Source organism: Pelobates fuscus, chromosome 2 (assembly GCF_036172605.1).
Source record: "Pelobates fuscus isolate aPelFus1 chromosome 2, aPelFus1.pri, whole genome shotgun sequence".
Lineage (NCBI taxonomy): Eukaryota > Metazoa > Chordata > Amphibia > Anura > Pelobatidae > Pelobates > Pelobates fuscus.
Genome location: NC_086318.1, coordinates 124,506,651 through 124,529,295, shown reverse-complemented (window position 1 = coordinate 124,529,295; position 22,645 = coordinate 124,506,651). Strand labels below are relative to the sequence as shown.

Genomic DNA, 22,645 nt, shown 5'->3' with positions numbered 1-22,645 from the left:
GGTCACAGATTTTAATATGATTTAATAAAACTTTTGGATTTTAAAAGACCGGTGAGCAGCTACTATTTGGCATTTCTTTATATATAAATTAGGCATAATTATATATATATATTCTTTATAAATATAATGGGCATAATTATATATATATATATATATATATATATATATATATAATTATGCCTATTATATTTACACATATATTAATGTACATTTATACATGCATAATACACAGAGAAATGTCATTAATATGTACCATATGTAATGAGCAGATATTGTCCAAGTCTTGTTGCTAGGTGCATACTCCAGCACAATAACATATTTAAAGTGCACCCAAAGAGCGCACCCACAGGACTTCAAAATAAACAAGATAACGTCATTTTTTTACAGATGTGCCCTACATACATTCACCATTTCAGTCCCATTACCAAGCTTTCCTTAATATGCCAAGGTAGTTAGACTAAAACATTGATTACATGCAAAGGCACGTCTGCTTAAAATAAATTTCCTGGCACTGCAGGTCCCCTATCCCTCCCAACCCCCTGAACCCCTTCAGTAACTTACCAGAGGCAGCGACGATGTCCCACGTTGCTGCTTCTTCCTCTGTGCCGCTCCTCCCTCTGATTGCGTCCTATGGGAAAATGAGCGACGCTGGAGGTCCTCCCAGCGTGAGGACGTCCAGCGATGCTCTAGCACAGGTTTCCTGTGCTAGAAACCAGGAAGTCCCCTCTAGTGGATGTCTAATGGACCACCACTAGAGGTGGAGTTAACCCTGCAATGTAATTATTGCAGTTTATAAAAAAACTGCAATAATTACACTTACAGGGTTAAGATAGGGGTTGGCACCCAGACCACTCCAATGGGCAGAAGTGGTCTGGGTGCTTAGAGTGTCCCTTTAAATCCCTAACTGGATAAATAAGAAACGAAAAACATAAATGACTGTGGTAAAGGAGCACTATAGTCAGCATATAAAAGCAAAAAAGACAGGTCCCCTCGCATTCTTTCTTGCTTTTATTTGAACTTCCCATTAATAAAAAAATAAATTCAAGCCCCTTTTATCATATAAACTTACCTCCGTTCCAGCACCGTGCTCCTCGGCAAGCCGCATCCCCTTATTCGTCAAAATGTTGTTGCAGCGTAATAGCGATCTGGTGCGCATGCGCGGCCAGGGCCGGTGCAAGGATTTTTGGGTACATAGGCGAAGATGCATCCCCCCCCCTCTAAAATTAACAACTTCACCTATGTGCCTCCTAACCAGCCCCTCCCTCTTCCCCGTCCCTTAGTGTTCCTCTATCCTCCCCCTCCTTTCCCTGTCCCTTGGTTTTTCTCTCCCCTCCCCTCTCTGTCCCTTGGTGCACCCCCCACCCTCTTAGCGGTCACACTCCCCTTCCTGGTGTGCCTCCTACCTGTCTTGTAGCGTTGCGGAGCAGACCCTCTACAGGAGCTTCAGTTTTCTGTACCTGGCTGGATTGACAGGAAGTGCTCTCTCAGTGAGCACCTCCTCTCAGTCTGGCCAGGTACAGGAAACAGAAGCTCCTGTACTGCGCTCCGCTCCGCCACGCTACACTCAGTGGTGTATACACACTAACAGCCACACTCAATGAAAAACACACAGACGTCACTGACAGACACAGACTCACTGATCTGACACACACTCATTAATTGACAGACACACACTCAATCACAAACATACTCTCACTGATTTGACAGACACTCACAAACACACACTCATACACTGACAGACGCACACATTCATACAATCATTCACAGACACACACACAGACACATACACAGACACACACATACACACTCACAGACAAACACAGACACACACTCACATACACACACATACAAAGACAAACACATACACACACACACACACACTGACAAACACATACACACACACACACTGACAGACACACACACACACTGACAGACACATACACACACTGACAGACACATACACACACTGACAGACACATACACACACTGACAGACACATACACACACTGACAGACACATACACACACTGACAGACACATACACACACTGACAGACACATACACACACTGACACACATACACACACACACACTGACAGACACATACACACACACACACACACACACACTGACAGACACATACACACACACACACACTGACAGACACATACACACACACACACACACTGACAGACACACACACACACACACACACTGACAGACACATACACACACACACACACACACTGACAGACAGATACACACACACACACTGACAGACAGACACACACACTGACAGACAGACACACACACTGACAGACAGACACACACACTGACAGACAGACACACACACACACTGACAGACAGACACACACACACACTGACAGACAGACACACACACACACTGACAGACAGATACACACACACACACTGACAGACAGACACACACACACACACACACACACACACACACACACACTGACAGACACACACACACACACTGACAGACACATACACACACACACACACTGACAGACACATACACACACACACACACACACTGACAGACACATACACACACACACACACTGACAGACAGATACACACACACACACTGACAGACACACACACACACTGACAGACAGACACACACACTGACAGACAGACACACACACTGACAGACAGACACACACACTGACAGACAGACACACACACTGACAGACAGACACACACACACACACTGACAGACAGACACACACACACACTGACAGACAGACACACACACACACTGACAGACAGATACACACACACACACACTGACAGACAGACACACACACACACACACACACACACTGACAGACACACACACACACACTGACAGACACATACACACACACACACACACTGACAGACACATACACACACACACACACACTGACAGACAGATACACACACACACACACACACTGACAGACAGACACACACACACACACTGACAGACAGACAGACACACACACTGACAGACAGACACACACACTGACAGACAGACACACACACTGACAGACAGACACACACACTGACAGACAGACACACACACTGACAGACAGACACACACACTGACAGACAGACACACACACTGACAGACAGACACACACACTGACAGACAGACACACACACTGACAGACAGACACACACACTGACAGACAGACACACACACTGACAGACAGACACACACACACACACTGACAGACAGACACACACACACACACTGACAGACAGACAGACACACACACACACTGACAGACAGATACACACACACACACACTGACAGACAGATACACACACACACACAGACAGATACACACACACACACACACACACTGACAGACACTGACAGACAGACACACACACACACACTGACAGACAGATACACACACACACAGACAGATACACACACACAGACAGATACACACACACACACACTGACAGACACTGACAGACAGATACACACACACACACACTGACAGACAGATACATACACACACACACACTGACAGACAGATACACACACACACACACACACACACTGACAGACAGATACATACACACACACACACTGACAGACAGATACACACACACACACACACACACACACTGACAGACAGATACACACATACACACACACACACTGACAGACACATACACACACACACACTGACAGACACATACACACACACACACTGACAGACACAAACACACACACACACTGACAGACACAAACACACACACACTGACAGACACAAACACACACACACTGACAGACACAAACACACACACACTGACAGACACATACACACACACACTGACAGACACATACACATACACACACACTGACAGACACATACACATACACACACACTGACAGACACATACACATACACACACACTGACAGACACATACACACACACTGACAGACACATACACACACACTGACAGACACACACACACACACTGACAGACACACTCACAGACAAACTCACACACACACACTTTAAGACACACACACACACTCACACATACACTTTAAGACACACACTCACACATACACTTTAAGACACACACAAATTAATAATAATATCCACCCAGCCTCCCTACCTGGAGAGCTGGTGTGGATGTGTCCCTGGGGTCCAGTGGGGCTTCAGTGCGGCGGGCGGCAGCGTTCTAATGAGAGGCGGCGAGGGAGCTCTAACCTGTCTGCTCTGCTCCCTCGCGGGCTGTCTGCTGATGCCGGGAGCTGGATTATGACGTCATATTCCGGCTCCTGCAGAATCAGCACACGGCGCGCGAGGGAGCAGAGCAGACAGGTTAGGGCTCTCTCGCCGCCTCTCATTAGAACGCTGCCGCCCGCCGGGGGTCCAGAAGGTGACCTGGCAGGAGGGAGGGCTTGACCAACCGCCCTCCCTTGGGATGGTACATGGGCTGCCGATAGAGCGGACCTGATGATATTGATGGTGCAGTATGACTTACCTTCCCCGAAGAGTGAAGAGGGGAAATTCACGATTGCGTAAATAAGAGCTGTCCCATGCACCAACTGGTAAAGATCGCCAGGCAGACTCTAGGCCAGGCAGGTAACTCTTACGTACACCCTGTTCCAAATTATAATGCAAATTCTATTTAAGTGTCACAAAGATTAAATATTTTGTTTTTCAGTTTAGCTCATGGATGGCATAGTGTCTCAGGGCTCTTTTGATCACTGAAAACAAACTCGGACACCTGTGATAATTAGATTGCCAGGTGAGCTCAATTTAAGGAAAAACTACTAAAGGAGGGTGTGCCACATTATTAAAGGACCCCTCTAGGCACCCAGACCACTTCAGCTTAATGAAGTGGTCTAGGTGCCAGGTCCAGCTAGGGTTAACCCATTTTTTTAATAAACATAGCAGTTTCAGAGAAAACAGATATTTCACGAAAACGTAAGCGTGATAATCGCACTATTAAGAGATTTGTGGCTGATTCAGAGCACAGACGAGTTTGTGCAGATAAAGGTACATTGAGGAAGATTTCTGCCAGATCCATGCATCAGATCAAGAGAGCAGCTGTTAAAATACCATTACATAGTGTCAGGATCGGGACAGGGATCCAACACGCAGAGTACAAACAGGTACAGGGTACGTATACCGGACCTTAGAATGGCCGGACTAACGTAAGTAGTAAGTAAAGAATGGTCTAGAGACAAGCCGAGGTCGAGGGAACGAGAGAGCAGGTAAGCGAGAGACAAGCCGAGTCAAAGGGTAATAGAGGTAAACGAGGTAGAACAGACAAGCCGGGTCAAAACCAAAGAAACTAACAGAATACAAGAGCACTGAGTGACTAGACAAGCTAGAACCACGACAGGGCAAAGAACAAATGTAGAAAGCCCTATTATATACCCTGGTTCCAAACAGGTAATCACGCCCCCGACGAATCCTCATTCGTGCTTGGGGCTTGATTGACAGATCGGGTTGGGTTGTCGTCATGACGTCGGCTACTGAACGCCGCGTCATAAAAGGAAGTGGATCCCTCGCGGCCGGCGTGTAAACGACCGAGGGAACCGCGAGGAACGAGTGATTCAACCCTTTTGCGAGGAAGAACGTCCAAGTGTCTCACCTCCACAGAGGTAGAGACAACAGGTACCCTGACACATAGCAGCAAACAGATATTTGAAGCTGCTGGTGCCTCTGGAGTCCCACGGACATCAAGGTGTAGAGTCCTCCAGAGACTTGCAACTGTGCATAAACCTTCTATTCGGCCACCATTAACCAATGCTCACAAGCAGAAACGGCTGCATTGGGCAGAAAAATACATGACTAATTTCCTGTAAACTGATGAGTGCTGTGCAACCCTGGATGGTCCAGATGTATGGAGTAGTGGATGGTTGGTGGACGGCCACCCTGTTCCAACAAGGCTGCCACGTCAGCAAGGCGGTGGTGGATTCATGTTTTGGGCCGGAATCATGGGAAGAGAGCTGGTCGACCCCTTTAGGGTCCCCGAAGCTGTAAAGATGACCTCTGCAAAGTATGTGGAGTTTCTGACTGACCACTTTCTTCCCTGGTACAGAAGGAAGAACTATGCTTTACGTAATAAAATCATCTTCATGCATGACAATGCACCATCTCATGCTGCAAAGAATACCTCTGCATCAATGGCTGCTATGGGGATAAAAGGAGAGAAAGTCATGGTGTGGCCTCCATCCTCCCCTGACCTCAATTCTATTGAGAACCTTTGGAGCATCCTCAAGCAAAAGATATGAGGGTGGGAGGCAGTTTACATCCAAACAGCAGCTCTGGTGGGAGGCTAGTCTGACATCTTGAAAACAAATTCAAGCAGAAACGGTCCAAAAACTCACAAGTTCAATGGATGCAAGACTTGTGAAGCTGCTATCAAATAAGGGGTCCTATGTTAAACTGTAACGTGACCTGTTAAAATGTTTAAAAAGTTAAAACGTTGTTATGAGTTTGATTGAAATAGCTTTTGATTTCAGTAAATATGCTGCAAACACAACAAATGACAATTTTCAGTTCTTTACAACATATGAAGTGTTTTGAAACTTACTGTGCATAATAATTTGGAACAGTGCATTGTAAGTTTTAAGTTAAAAAAAATACTGTTATCATTAGGTTTGTTCAATAAAATTTGAATTGTACTCTTAATAGTTGATAACATGAGAATTATGCTGACTGTTATTTACATCAATTATTTAGGTAAATTAGAAAAATATAATTTGCATAATAATTTGGAACAGGGTGTATTCCTGGGGCCCAGGAATCCCACAGTAGGTCTTTAGTCGCTGACGATAAGTCGTTGGTACACCATGCGCCCCTGAAAGAGTCCAGGCCATTAAGGACAGTTGTCTGTCCAGAAGCATAGGGTGTGGATTCCCCACTGGGTCCCAGAGTAGTGTTGGGTCTTCCGGCAGGAGAATTGGATCCTCTCAAGACATGTTGAGAAGGTCTGGAAACCAGGGTTGGCTCGGCCATAGTGGTGTCAGAAGAATTCTCGTCTCCGTATAAGGTGGAGTACTCTCGCAATTATTGCGAATGGAGGAAAGGCATAAGCCCCTTGTTTTGGCCAATGTTGGATTAAGGCGTCCACCGCCGTGCATTCTGGGTCTGGGAGCCAGCTGTAAAACACTGGTAGTTGATGGTTGTTGCACGAGGCAAACCGGTCCAGTATGAGTGGACCTCTACGATCATTCAGGCATGCAAATATCTGAAGGTTTAATTACCAGTCCCTGGCGTCTCTCAAGTGTCGGGAGTATCAATCCACTGGAAGATTCGACTCTCCTGGTAGATGTTCGGCGCTGATCGTGATGTTGCGCGGGAGGCGATAATTGAAAAATTCCTTTAACACTACCAGGGTCTGGGAGCGAGTCCCTCCCAGATGATTGATGTAGTGTATAGCAGAGACATTGTCCATCTGAAGGAGAATAGAGCTTGTCCTGTTGCCAGGCTGCGCATAGCGAAGGATCCGGCCAATAACTCCAGGCAGTTGATGTGCATTGTGAGTTCTTGGGTTGTCCATGTTCCTCCCATGGATGCATCCCCATCGGTAGCTCCCCATCGGCTGGCGTCTGACTCCAGTATGAAGTCCGGGTGGTTGCCAAAGATGCATCGACCATTCCATGCTTGTATGCAGTTGAGCCACCATTCGAGTTCCTAACGCACCTAGTCTGTCAGCGGAACCGTCTGGTCGTATGTGGGGTTCCGTCTGAGGAAGCGGGTCTTCAGCCGTTGCATGGCGCGGTAGTGCAGAGAGCCTAAGAATTCCGTTGAACGGTCCCTACACGAAAAACAAACTACCGAACGTATTATGAAGATGGAACTCCGCAAACAGAGATCCACGAACGGTTAGTTTGTGCGCAAATCCCCGAACCTAATGCACAGAAACCTTGCGAACGGCCCGACTGTACCTAAATGCGCAAATCAATTGAACACCCAGTGCGAACAGCACGGGAAACATAAGGAAAATGGCAAACGTAGCCACCAGGGAGAGGGGGGAACTAAAGGCCGCTTCAGGGAAGAGGGGACAGAACCCCAGTATAGAGAGAACAGCCCCGCTCGGTAGGTGGAGATAAAGGATAGCCACTGACACCACCACAGGAAAAGAGAAACTGAATCACATACAATAAGTACAGTTTTAAAAACAAAAGTATAGAACCAGTACTCTGACCTGACTTGTGATGGAGCAGCAAAGAAAGAGGAAGTGCTCAGGGTATGCTTTCACTCATATACACTCTGACTGTGTGCTAATTGGTTCTTTATTTCAACAGTTTTTTCTTTGTTGCTATGGAGTTAGTAAAGAAAGTTAATGCAAAATATGAAGCCTGTCATGTTGTAAAATTTATCAACAGCAATGTTTTAGTGCTGCAAGTAGCCCATAGATATACTGCCTATTAACCCCTTAAGGACCAAACTTCTGGAATAAAAGGGAATCATGACATGTCACACATGTCAAATGTCCTTAATGGGTTAAAAGAGCAGATTCAATATGGATATCTTTAGTAGTGTGGAGAAAAAGATAGCTAGAGTAAAGTCTGATTAAGTCTATTAATGGCTACTAGTTGCTGCTTCAAGGCAGCCCCTGGTCTAGCTAGAATGATGACTGCTACCTAATCGTGAAGTGACTCCTAAGATCCTACAAGATAAATCAAAAGGAAAGAGGCAGTGGTCCTAAAGTAAACAATCCACAATTGTGGAGTCTAACCCAATGCGCGTTTCGGTGCTAACATGCTCATTTTTCAAGAGCTGGATTAAGATTGAGAGCGCCACTTTTTATAGCCTCAAGGACCTGCCCCTTTTTTGACATCCGCGAATCGCGTCTACAGGGGGACGGTGGCTTTCTGTGAGTGGCGTGTATGTGATAGAGCACGGAGAAGGATGCTTGGATACTAACCCCTAGTGCCAGATAATCACTTGAATTGCAGTCCTTGTGAAAGGACAATCTTATAAATCCTTAATGAGGGATATTAAATTAAGTTTAAGCAATAATATTTGATCATTTAGGTGGTAGGACAGGAAGTACATATTAATTAGAATCTAGGAGGGGCTATACTTTCTAAATAGTTTAACTCCAAATCCAACTAATATATATTAAATGTCATAAACTTCCATGCCAAATCCAACCAATAAATGTTAAATGTCACAAATGTCCATGCTGAGTGGATAGAAACCAGTGAAGTGTGAGAAACGGTTAGATAAACGGTGTAAAGGAGAAGCCCTCATTTAAACCAACGGATTAGAGGGTCTTTAACCTATATATCCAGAAGCTCTCACATTGTCTCAAAAATCTATTGCAGTCGCCATTTCTTTTGTCACGTTTTACCAGTTCCAACCCACACAAGCAGAGACCTTTTGAGTCACCTGAGTGGTGTTCCTTTAAGTGACGGGAGAAGGGGTCTCTATAGTAAGCTTTGGACACCTTGCATGTTCCTTGATCCTTTCTTTGAAAGGACAAAAGGTTTTGCGTACATATTTGGAGTCACAAGTAAGAAGGAAAACCAAACCTGCGGTGTTGCAGTTAAAGAATGAGGTGACGGTTTGCATTCACTGTCAGTTACCTTTTTTGAATCGCGTTTTAATAAATCTGCAGGCAACACACTGCCTGCATTTAAAGGAACCCATAAGGGGAGTAGTTAACCAAGTATGTGTGCTACCCTGCTCGGGTTGAAAATGGCTAAGGACCAAAGGGTCTTTTAGATTTAGTTTTTTTCCCCTGCGTGCTGTGATTTTAACTTTCGGACCAAGAATTTTGTTTGTTTGTTTAAGATGTATATCATCCGTTAAAAGGGGCCAAAATTTTGAACGCCCATCTTGACTCGATCCCACCCGGCATCAAATGTTGCCAGGTGGGTTGGTAGATGTTAAAGGTGGATTATTGCCAAGTAACATGTTTCTATCAGCCTCCAAAGATCTACTATATGCTGTTTTCAGGCATTTATTAGGGTAGCCATTATCTTTGAACTGCTGCTTTAGAATTTTTGCTGTTCTTGAAATCCTTAATGGTGCTGCAGTTTCTGCGGACCCTGAGGTATTGGCCGGTAGGTATGCCCTGCCTCAGGGGCCTTGGGTTTAAAGCTATCGCCATAGAGGAGGCCGTAGGGTTTGTTTTTTTTTTAAATGACAAAAACTTGACTGAACTTGCAATAACCCCTTCCCACCAGCTCAAGTGCAGGTTGGCATATGATGGGGCACAAGCTGTCCCCATCGCAGTGTCCCGCACCTGGTAGTAGAATTTATCATTAAAGTGGTAATAATTATGTGAAAGGATAAATTCGAGGAGCTCCAAAATGAATTCAGACTGCGATTGGTAACTTTGTCCCCTCTTTTCGAGGTACTGGACGTGTTGGATACCTCCTTCATGGAGTATGGTGGAATTTCTGTATTCCTCATTTCAACTACAGTGTGCTGCGGATTCAGGCAAAATCAGGTTAGAGAGGAGAGCAAGGGTTTGCTTTGTGTCATGTATAAAGGATGGTAAAGACTCCACGTGTGGACGCAAAATTCTGTCTATATAGATACTCCCATTTTATGTACCTGATTGATATATATCAGCGTTTCCCTATTGTAGAACAAAATTTGAGGTTCATGCACCCATGCACTTAGGGTCACCTGATGGGCATTGCTGCACAGGGACCCGGTCAGCCCCGCAGCCAATTTTAATGGCGCGAACCAGGTCCCTGTAGTATAGGATACTGGGAGAGACTGTCACTTCCTCCCAGCTTCATATAGAAAATGCTGCGCTGAAGGGAGAGAGGCAGCAGCCAGGAGTGAGCAGCTCCCCCCACAAGCCAGCAAGTATGCTAACAGGAGGGTGACTGCATATATGTGACGTGTTTCACTGTGTCAGTGCCAGGTTGTGCCAGTGTATGCCAGGTTGTGTCTCTGTGTGAGTGTATGCCAGTTTGTGTCTCTGTGTGAGTGTATGCCAGTTTGTCTCTGTGTGAGTGTATGCCAGGTTGTGTCTCTGTGTGAGTATGCCAGGTTGTGTCTCTGTGTGTATGCCAGGTTGTGTCTCTGTGAGTGTATGCCAGGTTATGTCTCTGTGTGAGTGTATGCCAGGTTGTGTCTCTGTGTGAGTGTATGCCAGGTTGTGTCTCTGTGTGAGTGTATGCCAGGTTGTGTCTCTGTGTGAGTATGCCAGGCTGTGTCTCTGTGTGAGTATGCCAGGCTGTGTCTCTGTGTGAGTGTATGCCAGGTTGTGTCTCTGTGTGAGTGTATGCCAGGTTGTGTCTCTGTGTGAGTGTATGCCAGGTTGTGTCTCTGTGTGAGTGTATGCCAGGTTGTGTCTCTGTGTGAGTGTATGCCAGGTTGTGTCTCTGTGTGAGTGTATGCCAGGTTGTGTCTCTGTGTGAGTGTATGCCAGGTTGTGTCTCTGTGTATCTGTGTCAGTGTGTCTTTTTCAGTGTATCTGTGTCGGGTGTGTGTGCCATAGTGAGTATCTGTGTTGGAGTGTTTAACTGTTTGATCTCCTATTCTCAGTCACTGCAGGCTGGGTTGTGGTCCAGCTCCCATTATGGGCAGTTAAAGGTAAAGGCAATGTATGGGTGCTCGCACAATGTGCTCCTTGCCGATCCCACCACGTGGTGAGTCCCCGGCGGATATGACGCATGCGCCGCGCTGAAGGTAGGCGGGGCTCTGGTGACGTAACTCTGACCCGGGGGGCTCAGTGCCCAATCCCCACCCTGTCCGCGGCACGTGCGCCTGCGCGAGCCCGGCCCCGCCCTACAACCCCCACCAGAACCGGAAGTGGAGGGGCGGGTCCTGGGTGAAGCCTCCGCTGATCCCTCCTCTCCCGGGCTGCCGCAGTGAAATTGGGCGCGTTTGCGCAGTGACGTTCTTTTTTTGTTGCAAGGTAAGGCAGGGCTGGCATGGCGGCCGGGGGCTCCTGGATCCCAGCCTCGCTGTGTGCCGGGGCTCGGCTCCCGCTGACCTGTCGCTGGCTCGGGGCGGGGATGCCGTCGTGCGATGCATGAGGCGGGCATGGCCGAGGGGGGTGGAGAGGGCCAGGCTGGGACCGGCTCGGGCGGGGAGGGAGTGGGCGCCCGTGGAGGGCCTGTCCGTGGAGGGCCTGTCCGTGCCGCCCGCTGGCTGGGAGCGGGCCTGCTCTCCATGCGGGCTGCGAGCGGGGGGATGGGCGAGGTGCGGCCTGAGACACTGGAAACAGCTGCTGGATCCCCGGCCGGCCTGGCAGCTTTCCCGCGCTGAGCTGCGCTACTGCTCAGGGGGCGCCATAGTGCGGGGCTCTCGGGGGCCCCATCTAGCGGCTCCTGCCTGCCGGTAACCGGGCTCCCCTGGCCGCCTGTGGCCTGCACTGGCGGCTTCCGTTTCCTGGGCCAGGCGTGTCTCCGACACGTGGATAGTGACAGGGCCTGGAGCCCGGCTTCCCCCGGGTCTGGCTGACCCACCATGGCTGCGACCTTACCCCCATGGGCACCGCACGTGGGCACTGGGTGTAGCATCCTGTGGCACTCAATGGGTTATCGCAGGCTGGGCCCCCATTGCCCCCCAATTATAATCCCTATATCTGGGTACTGCCTTGGCCCTCTGCCTGTAAAACATAAGGAGAGCTCAAACATGGCACACTTCACATTGCAGCAACTGTGGGCTTTTACAGAAATCTTAGATATTAATATAAAGATTGCTTTAACCACTGCATTATTAACTTAATGGGAATAGTTACGAGTATCTGCTCATGGGCATCATTAAATGTCAGGGCATCATGGGAAATGTGGACCATATTTGATATATGGAATTTCAATGTCTTCGTGTTAGTATTTGTGACTGTTCAGTGATTTTTTATTACCAATCCTCCGTTTGCCATCTTAGACACCCAGCAACATGGCAGATGATATCGATTTCACCACTGGAGATGCTGGAGCTTCCACCACTTTCCCCATGCAGTGCTCTGCCCTGCGCAAGAACGGCTTTGTGGTTCTGAAGGGACGTCCTTGTAAAATTGTTGAAATGTCTACTTCTAAGACCGGCAAACATGGTCATGCCAAGGTAAATACAAGAAAGCTAGTAATCATTAAATGTGTGTTTGTCTAAAGAATATCATACGCACTGGCATGTTAAATTCCTCTTGTGGTACAGTTCTGATTAGTAGAAATAGTAATTGTCTTTTCCAGTCTTGTTGGCTAGATGCACCGGTGCAGTCAAAAAGTGACGATTACGTATGTAACAGTAGACGTTCTCATCTCTTAATGCCCATTAAAGTATAACATGACTGTCTGTCTTTTGTATAGTAAGCCAGATGTATATTGTTAGAAGATCAGATATTGTGGGACTCTCATAAAGGCATCTGTCATCGTAGGTGCAGTGTTTATAGTGTTTGCTTATACAAGGGCTCCAAAAATACCATTCTTCTATTGACTATAAAGCTTCTGGCTATATACAGTTTACCGTAAGAAGGCCCACACAACCACTGGACACCATGACTTCATTGAGATGAAAGTCTAACATAATCTAGTTGGATGTAGTGATGTTTCCATGGACACAAGTACTGCATTGGTTGTCCTGTGTTGGACATTTCATTCTCAGAAACTCATCAGTTGTGTTTAATGGGATGGGGAAAAACACAAGGAATTTCACTTTCACAAAAGTTACATTTCCTAATTAAGCAAAGGTGCTTCTTGCTTGTGGTTTCAGAAAATATTTAGCATTTCTGTTGGTGATTTGTTTTGCAGGTTCACCTTGTTGGTATTGATATTTTCAGTGGTAAGAAGTATGAAGATATTTGTCCATCTACCCACAACATGGATGTTCCAAATATTAAAAGAAGTGATTATCAAGTAAGTTGACCACATTTGACTGCAATCTACACTTTGATACAATTGTCATCTTATCTGTTGTCTCCTTTTAACAGTTCAAATATTTATGTGCTGTTATTTCCCCACACATATATTTAATAAAGCAGAGCACAATCTGTTGGCAATATGTAAATGTCCACAATAAACATTTTGTATTATTTAAAAGCAATCTAGACAGTTTAATGTTTTAAATCTCCTCTCTAGATTTAATTATCTAAACAAATACTCTGGATATCTTGCAGTCACTGCATTGTGGCTATATGCACTTATTCAACCATCGTACCAGCCTTCTACCATAACTGCTACAGCTCTCTTCCTATAATAAAAGGTCAAACGGTTTTCTAACGCTTTGATACTTACCTGGGTCTTTCGGTGCCTGTGGTTATTCCCGTCTTAAGTAGTGTCAAAATAGGAACAAAATTAAGATTTCTCAACAATAATAGGAACTATTACTCTAGGATAATATTGAGGACTGGATGGACCTTGGGCTCCCGGAGGATCAAGGTAAGTGTCCATCAATATAAAACTTTACACTGGGATGGCTCCAGAGGTAATAGTTGACTACTTACAATATATAAGGAGGGGAGCTGTATTGTGCTTGGAATATTCATATATTTTTAAGTTTAAACTGAGATCACAAGCTGTATTTGTTTGAATATTTATGGCCCAGTAAACTTTGCCAGCTATGGTATCTTCCATAACTTGATCATATCACTCTGAAATATTTAGCAGCATTACTTTAAGTTTTATGAATACAGTTACAACTGCTCTTTCACATTCTGGGGTCTTTACCATAAATGCATATTTTGCAATGCCCCTGACTGTAGCACAAGGTAGATTTTTTACTTCCCTGGAGCTGTCCATGGAGGGTGCCTCCATCTCTATCTTCGGTTGCTAGTGTTTCATCTGCCAGGAGCCTACATTGGTGCAGCGCTCTATATAAGATCCCACAAGGCTGCAGGAACTTCCACGGGCAATAGGTTTTTCCTCACAGTAGTCACTAGTGTGATTAGAGGTTGACGATGGCAGCTCCACCCTTTATCAAGTGGAAGGAAAAGACATAAGACGGTAGTCCTTGCTTTGTGTTGGTTTGGTTTATCTTTTGACTGCATTGTAATTTGATTGAAATTATGTGTAGGTAGCTGCTGCATTGGCTTTTCTGTGACCCTTGGTTTTTCAACGAATCTATACAGTATTGTCTGGTGAGCATGTATATGTGTTTTTTCTGTTAGTAGCCTTTAAGGACAGAAAAAGATGGAAAAAAAATAGCACACTTTACCATTCTTTGTGCCACAGAAGCTCCCTCCCTTGCATCCTCGATGCTTGCTGGCAAATCAAGTGGCTAACAAACAGAGAGGAAAAAAAGGCAGGTGTAGTAAATGGCACATATTTAGGAATTCCATCGCAACCTATACACTAAATTAATCTATAGTTGTAATCAACTTCAGCATATATCAAGTCTGTTGACTTTGATATTGCATAGCTAGAGCTGTGTTGATACGTGTCATTTCATCCAAACTAAAATGGGCATTAATCACTTTAGAGCATAATGACACATCAGGTTAAATCCCTGATCACACCAGTGAGTACCAACTATCAATTGAGCTGCTGAAGGTCAGCACTACATATAGCCTTTCTAATCCATAGAGAACACTGCAGCTGAGTGGTCCAGCTCAGCCAGTGGTTTTCTCACTAGAGCTAGTGTTTCTGAGACCCCCAGCGTCTAAACAGACCCTGGAGGGTCTCCCACAATGTCCCAATTGCCCAGCACCTATCTTAATGCACTGGGCATACTATAATCCATGAAACTGATAGGAGACTGTCGTTCTATAAATAGCTAGTAGATGGCAGCAAATTACCCTTATCTTGGATTTCCCTTTGCTAGTATCGGCACAGATATTAGCAGAGGGGAACCTTTGGGATTAGTATTCAGATGTGTTTTAGAATTAAATTTTAGTATTGGAATTGGGTTCCAGATTAGGATTCAAGCCAGCAAGGGAATTCCTGTGCTGACATTACAGGGAATCCTTCTAACTATTTATATGGATATATGTGAGGGATATAATTAGACTATGGGTTAGGATAAAGGTGTGGTTTTTGTTTTAATTAGATTTGGTTTATAATTTGTGTTTGGTTTAGGCTATAAACTGGGATTAATACTACTTTGCAAAGGTATAAAAGTTACGGTATCATACTCAGGTGTTCTAGAATAATAGTTAAAGGGACACTATAGTCACCAGAAGTACAGCTTATTGAATTTGTTCTTGTGAGTAGAATCATTACCGTCAGGCCTTTTGCTATAAACACTGTATTTTCAGAGAAAATGCAGTGTTTACATTACAGCCTAGTGATAACTTCAATGGCCACTCTTCAGATGGCTGTTGGAGTTCCTTCCTGGGTCATGGCTGCCTAAAATGCATCCAAACATTCAGTATCTGCTCCCTCTGCATGCAGACACTGAACTTTCCTCATAGATTCATTGATTCAATTCAACCTGATTGGCCAGGGCTGTGTTTTGAATTGTGCTGGATCTGCATCCTTGTCAGTCTCAGCCAATCCTATGGAGAAGCATTGTGACTGGATCAGGCCACCACATCTGATGTCAGCAGGCAGTGGGCAAGTCAAAAGGAAACAGGGACAAAGCCAGCAGCTTCAGGCTTGAATACAAGTAAGATTTTACTATATTTAGGGAGGCAAGAGGGAACCAGGGGGGCTAGATGGTGGTTTTAACCCTATAGGGTCAGGAATACATGTGTTCCTGACCCTATAGTGCTCCTTTAAAGGAACACTATATGCTGTAGTGGATTACAACAATTAATTGTTGTATTCCTGACCTTACAGTGTTAGAAAAGCATGTTAGGTTGCTTCCTCTCTTCCCTCCACCACCACAAAAAAAAAACGTACTTTTATTCCGGCTGGGTCTAATTGACTGAGAGCGTAATTGAGGATCTCTGCCAATACAAAGCTTTGGTAAGCAAACCCAGATCCGCTGCAAAATACTGCCCAGCACCAATCTGAATCTCCTCATAGAGATTTGTTAAATGCATCTCTATGAAGAATGTTCAGCACAGTGTTTACATAAAAGGGAAGAAAAACAAAATAATAGATTCAGCTCTGTATTTTCACACAAAAAACCTTGACAGTGGTCATTCTGTACTCGGGAGATATAGTTAAGCTCAAATTAGTGATTTGTTACAGTATAGAGTTAACAAAATATACTGCTAAATTTGCAATGTGCATGTAAAAAAAAAGCTAAGCTAAAATACCATGAACTTGGGGAGGGGAGGTCATGGGGGAATAGTGCTAAAATGGCTGTATAATAAGGCTCAACATATACTATGTGGCATGCCTCGTGATGTTGAATTTCATAAATTGTATGCATTCATTGTGTAATGCAAACTGTAATATTGCTACATTGCCTCCCAAAAAATGCGTATTAGGCCAAATTAATTGATCAAAATTCTAACAGTAAAAATTTTATTTTAATTTTTTCAGAAAGGTTTTGGCATAATTTGGGGGAGGAGGGCTTTGATCACAATGGCACACATTGGTTTTGACAAATGCAGATGAAAATGTAGTTGTGTGTGTGTGTGTGTGTGTAAAAAAAAAAAAAAAATACATAAAATAAACACTTTACTAAAACCTTTGACCTAAACTAGTGAAAAAATGGCAATACATTAAGGCATCATATGGAGGTACCTTGGAGTGTCTGTTTACAAATGTTAGCCTTTGGGGGTAATTTGAACAATCAAACTAGTGTAACACCCCAAAATGAACCATAAACTCCCTAAAATTCATCTCCAAATTTTAACATTAAAAGCTCTTATGGTGCTGTAGCATCACAGTATAGTGGCAGACATGCATTGTGGGTGTCGTACACCGAAGATGTATCTGAATACATTATGGGGTTTTGCACAGGAGTGGCACACCTCAGGTTTATAAAATACACCTTGTGTGTGCTAAAGATGATATATTATAACAAATTAAAGCCTTTTCTGTCCTCTAACAAACAATATATATTTAGGGGAAACCCTTAAAGGGACGCCTATATGGTCAGGAACACACACTTATTCCTGACCATATACTGTTAAAACCACCATGTAGCCCTTCCTTGCACCATAAATATAGTAAAATCCATTTTATATATATATATAATATATATATTTTTTTTCCAGTCTGTCCCTGATCTACCTCCTTGGCTGACATCAGAAGTGGTAATATCTGCCAATCACAATGACTTCCCATGGGAAAGCATTGGATTGGCAGATTTTGTCAAGGAGGCAGTCGGCACAAGCCAAACACAGTCCTGGCCTATCGGCATCTCCTTATAGAGATGCATCTCTGAGGAAGGTTCAGTGTCTCAGTGCAAAGGGTGGAGACACTGAATGCCAATGCTGCGCAGCACTGCCCCATGAAGCACCTCTAGTAGCCATTTGAAGATTGGCCACTGGAGGTATCCCTAGCCTGTAATGTAAACACTGCCTTTTTACTGCAAAAATCCCAAAGGTACTGATTATATTCACCAGAACAAATACAATAAGCTGTAGTTCTGGTGACTATAGTGTCCCTTTTAAATTACATTGGAGCAAACCTACAGACCAAATTCAAGGTTTTGTTTTGGTTCAGAAGGCAGACAATTACCTCTGTCCTTAAAGGGACACTATAGTCACCAAAACAACTTACCTCAATGAAGCAGTTTTGATGTATAGGTCATGCTGCCGGAGTTTCACTGCTCAATTCAATTCCACTTGGACATTAAATGACTTGAGTCTGTTTATGCAGCATTAGCCACACCTCCCCTGGCTGCGACTGACACATCCTGCATGAAAACTATATGGTTTAGTTTTCCATCAGATGTTCTGGAATAAAAGGGAATCATGACGGAATATTTCCGTCATGTGTCCTTAAGGGGTTATGTTATCTTCTGCTCTGTAAATTGAACTTTAATCATAAACCGGAGGCTTCTGAAGAGTGCTAAAGAAGTTGTGTCCCTTTAAGGGGTTAAGCATTCTGTGGGTTGTGATTCCTGCTGCTCAGCCCTATTTAGTGCTTACAGATTCTTCCCGAGGTGCCATGAGTTACAATTTATATGGCCAGTCTGCCATAGCAAATGATAGACTTCGATTGCATACAGGGTATAGTCTTGTTACGCACACATTATTGAAGTCAAAATAATCTGAACAATTTTTGGAAGGGAACTTTTTACCCCATTCTTTTGCATAGCCCTTGGAATATTTAATGTAATCCAGGGAAGGCAAGTTTTGTAATGCTGAAGTGTGATCAGGGCAAAAACTATGCATGGGTGGTATTATTTCATATTCTAAAAAGTGGCTAACTGCACGCATTTTTCTTCAAAACGTAAGTCTAAAGTCATGCATCCTGTAACAGCGTTAAAACATAGATCCTACAAGGAATAACTTGCCACAATTAATTTTGGAGTGGTTTAAAGCACGGTGAATGAGTTTTACTTCCTCTTGTCTTTTGTTCAAGTGCTTAAATAAAACTATGGTGTTTACAAACTCGTGACACTGCATACACCTGCTTATTTTTACAGGTCTTGTTTGTTTGTTTGTGGCCACTGTCCCTAAAACACTTTAGCTCTTGATTAAAAGCTTTGTGATTTTTTTTTTTTTTTTTTTTTTTTTTTTTTTTAAAGGAACACTATAGTCACCTAAATTACTTTAGCTAAATAAAGCAGTTTTGGTGTATAGATCATTCCCCTGCAATTTCACTGCTCCATTCACTGTCATTTAGGAGTTAAATCACTTTGTTTCTGTTTATGCAGCCCTGGCCACACCTCCCCTGGCTATGATTGACAGAGCCTGCATAAAAAAAACTGGTTTCACTTTCAAACAGATGTAATTTACCTTAAATAATTGTATCTCAATCTCTAAATTGAACTTTAATCACATACAGGAGGCTCTTGCAGGGTCTAGCAAGCTATTAACATAGCAGGGGATAAGAAAATCTTAATTAAACAGAACTTGCAATAAAGCCTAAATAGGGCTCTCTTTACAGGAAGTGTTTATGGAAGACTTTGCAAGTCACATGCAGGGAGGTGTGACTGGTTCATAAACAAAGGGATTTAACTCCTAAATGGCAGAGGATTGAGCAGTGAGGCTGCAGGGGCATGCTCTATACACCAAAATTACAAGTTACTTTTATAAAGTATACTGGTTACACACCCCTGGCTTTTCAAACAGACAACAGGTCCTGTTACTTCCTGGTTTGGTTAACTTTCTTTGCACTCAAAAGGCAGCAGTTGTTCACAGCACCTGCATTGGGAAGTCTGTGAATGGACAGTCACAGAAAGTCTGGTTGGGATTCGAAGAAGAGGGCTTGCAAGGGCAGCACACATGAAATCTGCTTTTTTTTAGATATAACTCCAATGAAAAAATACATAATTAAATGCATGCAAGTTTTCGTTTAGGTTATATCTATTAAACCGTGATATTTATTTTGTATTTGGGCAGTGGAGTGTACCTTTTTAAGGAGTAAGGGATCTAATTTCTAAAAGCAGCACTCACTTTTATAAAACCCATTGCCAACAAATCTTGGGTTTCTGTCTCACTCTTTGAAGCAGTGAGTGCTTCTGAAAGAGAAGCATTTCTTTTAGTGCATTTGGGGGGGGGGGGAGGGCGGGAGGAGGAGAGAGAGAGTGTGTTGGTAGATCAGAGCAATTGCTGCATATGTGCCACTCATTCCAATGAGCCACATTGTTCCACTTTTTGAAATGTGCTTTAAAGGTCTTTATGAAATACGCATGTTGACTAGAATGAACATGTTGACAAAATGTTTGTGGGTACTTCATGAATACAGGAGCTGAATGTGGATGATTGCAATGCCCACAAGGGCCTTTTCTACTTTGGCCACTGCATGAAGTGAGCTTATCACTTTTTATTGTATCTAAACTTTCTGTACATAAAATTATATAATCTAAGGTTTGTGGTGGTGTGCTAGCGTAGTAGTATAAACTTGTTTTTAAATGGTTGTAAATATAAACCTGCTGTATGGTGGTTAACTTAAAGTGATTTACATTTTTTTTCCCACTAGCTGATTGGGATCAACGACAAATACCTTTCCCTTCTGACTGACAGTGGTGATGTTCGTGATGATCTTAAGCTGCCAGATGGTGATTTGGGAAAAGAAATAGAAACTAGATTTGAAGGCGGAGAAGAGATTATGGTAAGGGGACTTTCATGCTGTTTTATTTGTATTGCTTGTTTAACAATTCCTTCCCAGGCAGAATATCCCTTTACTTGAGTATGTAATACTGTATGTTTTGATTTGATTTAATGTCATATTCAAGGGGTATACTTTTAGCTAGCCTCTTTGCAACTACATAGTTAATGATTGTTACATTTGTCTTTCAGATCTCCGTCTTGTGTGCTATGAATGAGGAGTGTGCCGTTGCCATCAAGGCCATGACCAAATAAACATATTCCCAGGCTCGAGCAAAGTGCTCAGGTCAAGATAAACAGATCTTAAATTTGGTTCTGATTGTCACCAAAGCATATGGCCTTTTCAAAACCTCATTATTTTTTTTCAATTGTTTTCATGTGTTTGCTCGAAGCGGAAATGGGCTATGCAGGTTAACTGGCTATTTTCCAAATCACTGCAGTTAGATTCAGTTTGAATGCTTTAGGTGTTGATATCCTTGCAGGTGTTTATTTTGAAGGTCCATCTGAACTGACGGCATTAGTTTTGTTGCATCAAATCTGCTCCAGATGCATAGTTTAAATCAAGTGTTGATGAAAAATACTGGTTACATACACCTAGGATAAAAGGACAGTTGACTGGGCAGTGTGATTTTTAAAGTACCCCTTAGTATATCTTAGAACAAAATGATACCTAGAACTCTAAAACTAAATACAGTTTTAAGCCTTATGCATGTTATGTCTGGAGTACAAAGTTCACAGCTTGGACTGAGTAACTTAAGTGATTTAGAAATGCCAGTTTGTTTGCAACTTCCCTGTCCCATCATTATAAAACAAATTTAAAAGTCCTGATGGCCATGTGCAAACAAAATTGTATTACCTCTGTACTCTCCTATGCCAACATGTTGGCTTGCATTTTGTAACCTTATAAACTGGTGTCAAAGCCTGCCTAAAGTTTAGACAGGCACTCTGTATGTTGTATGATTTACATAGTGGGCATACATGGCACAAATGAGGGTTAGAGTTGTTAACGCTACAGATTTTCACTTGAGGCCTTTGTCATCAGACTGAAAAAAAAATAAAAATAGAAAAATGCAGTTCAGTTGCTTTTTTCCTTGTATTTATCTTGAAATATTAAACTGAGTAAAGACCTACCTGGGAATCGGTTTGCAGTGCTTCCAGTGTGAATTTTTATTTTGTGGATTCTACCTTTTGTGACAATGTGGACAATGATCATGCAATCGTCGAGTACTTTTATCAAAGCTGTCAAATCCCTCTTATGTATTTAACTGTGTTAATACATCTAAGGTACCTTTTTAAAGCTGGTAAGGTAACAGTTCTGGATTTAATCTCCAATTACCTCGCCCACCAACCTTGACGGAACACTCTTCCCTCACATGCATTCTGGGAAGTAAGATCTTCATAGTTTGTGCAGCACAACATTTCTGTGTAATATTGACGTATAACATCTCCTCTCTTGTGCCTACTTACTTTAAGCACCTGCCCTACAACTGAACATCTTTCTGATGTCTTTAAAGCTAGATGTGGCTTAAATTGGATAATTTGCGTACACTTCTTACCGCTACGTAGAAATCCCACAAATTTTTTCATGTACTTTGTGTGAACTTTTAAGTGTTAAATTT

The 22,645-nt window shown here is 43.5% G+C and overlaps 1 protein-coding gene across 1 annotated transcript; it reads left to right on the top strand.

The window, feature by feature from the left end:
- Positions 1-11,779: 11,779 nt before the first annotated feature.
- EIF5A2 (eukaryotic translation initiation factor 5A2) lies at positions 11,780-22,168 on the top strand. The gene is made up of 5 exons (XM_063442661.1): positions 11,780-11,888; positions 12,863-13,039; positions 13,723-13,827; positions 20,899-21,030; positions 21,219-22,168. Exons 2-5 carry the CDS (start codon positions 12,875-12,877, stop codon positions 21,279-21,281), a joined length of 465 nt encoding a protein of 154 aa, XP_063298731.1. The 5' UTR covers positions 11,780-11,888; positions 12,863-12,874; the 3' UTR covers positions 21,282-22,168.
- The last annotated feature ends 477 nt before the right edge of the window (positions 22,169-22,645 follow it).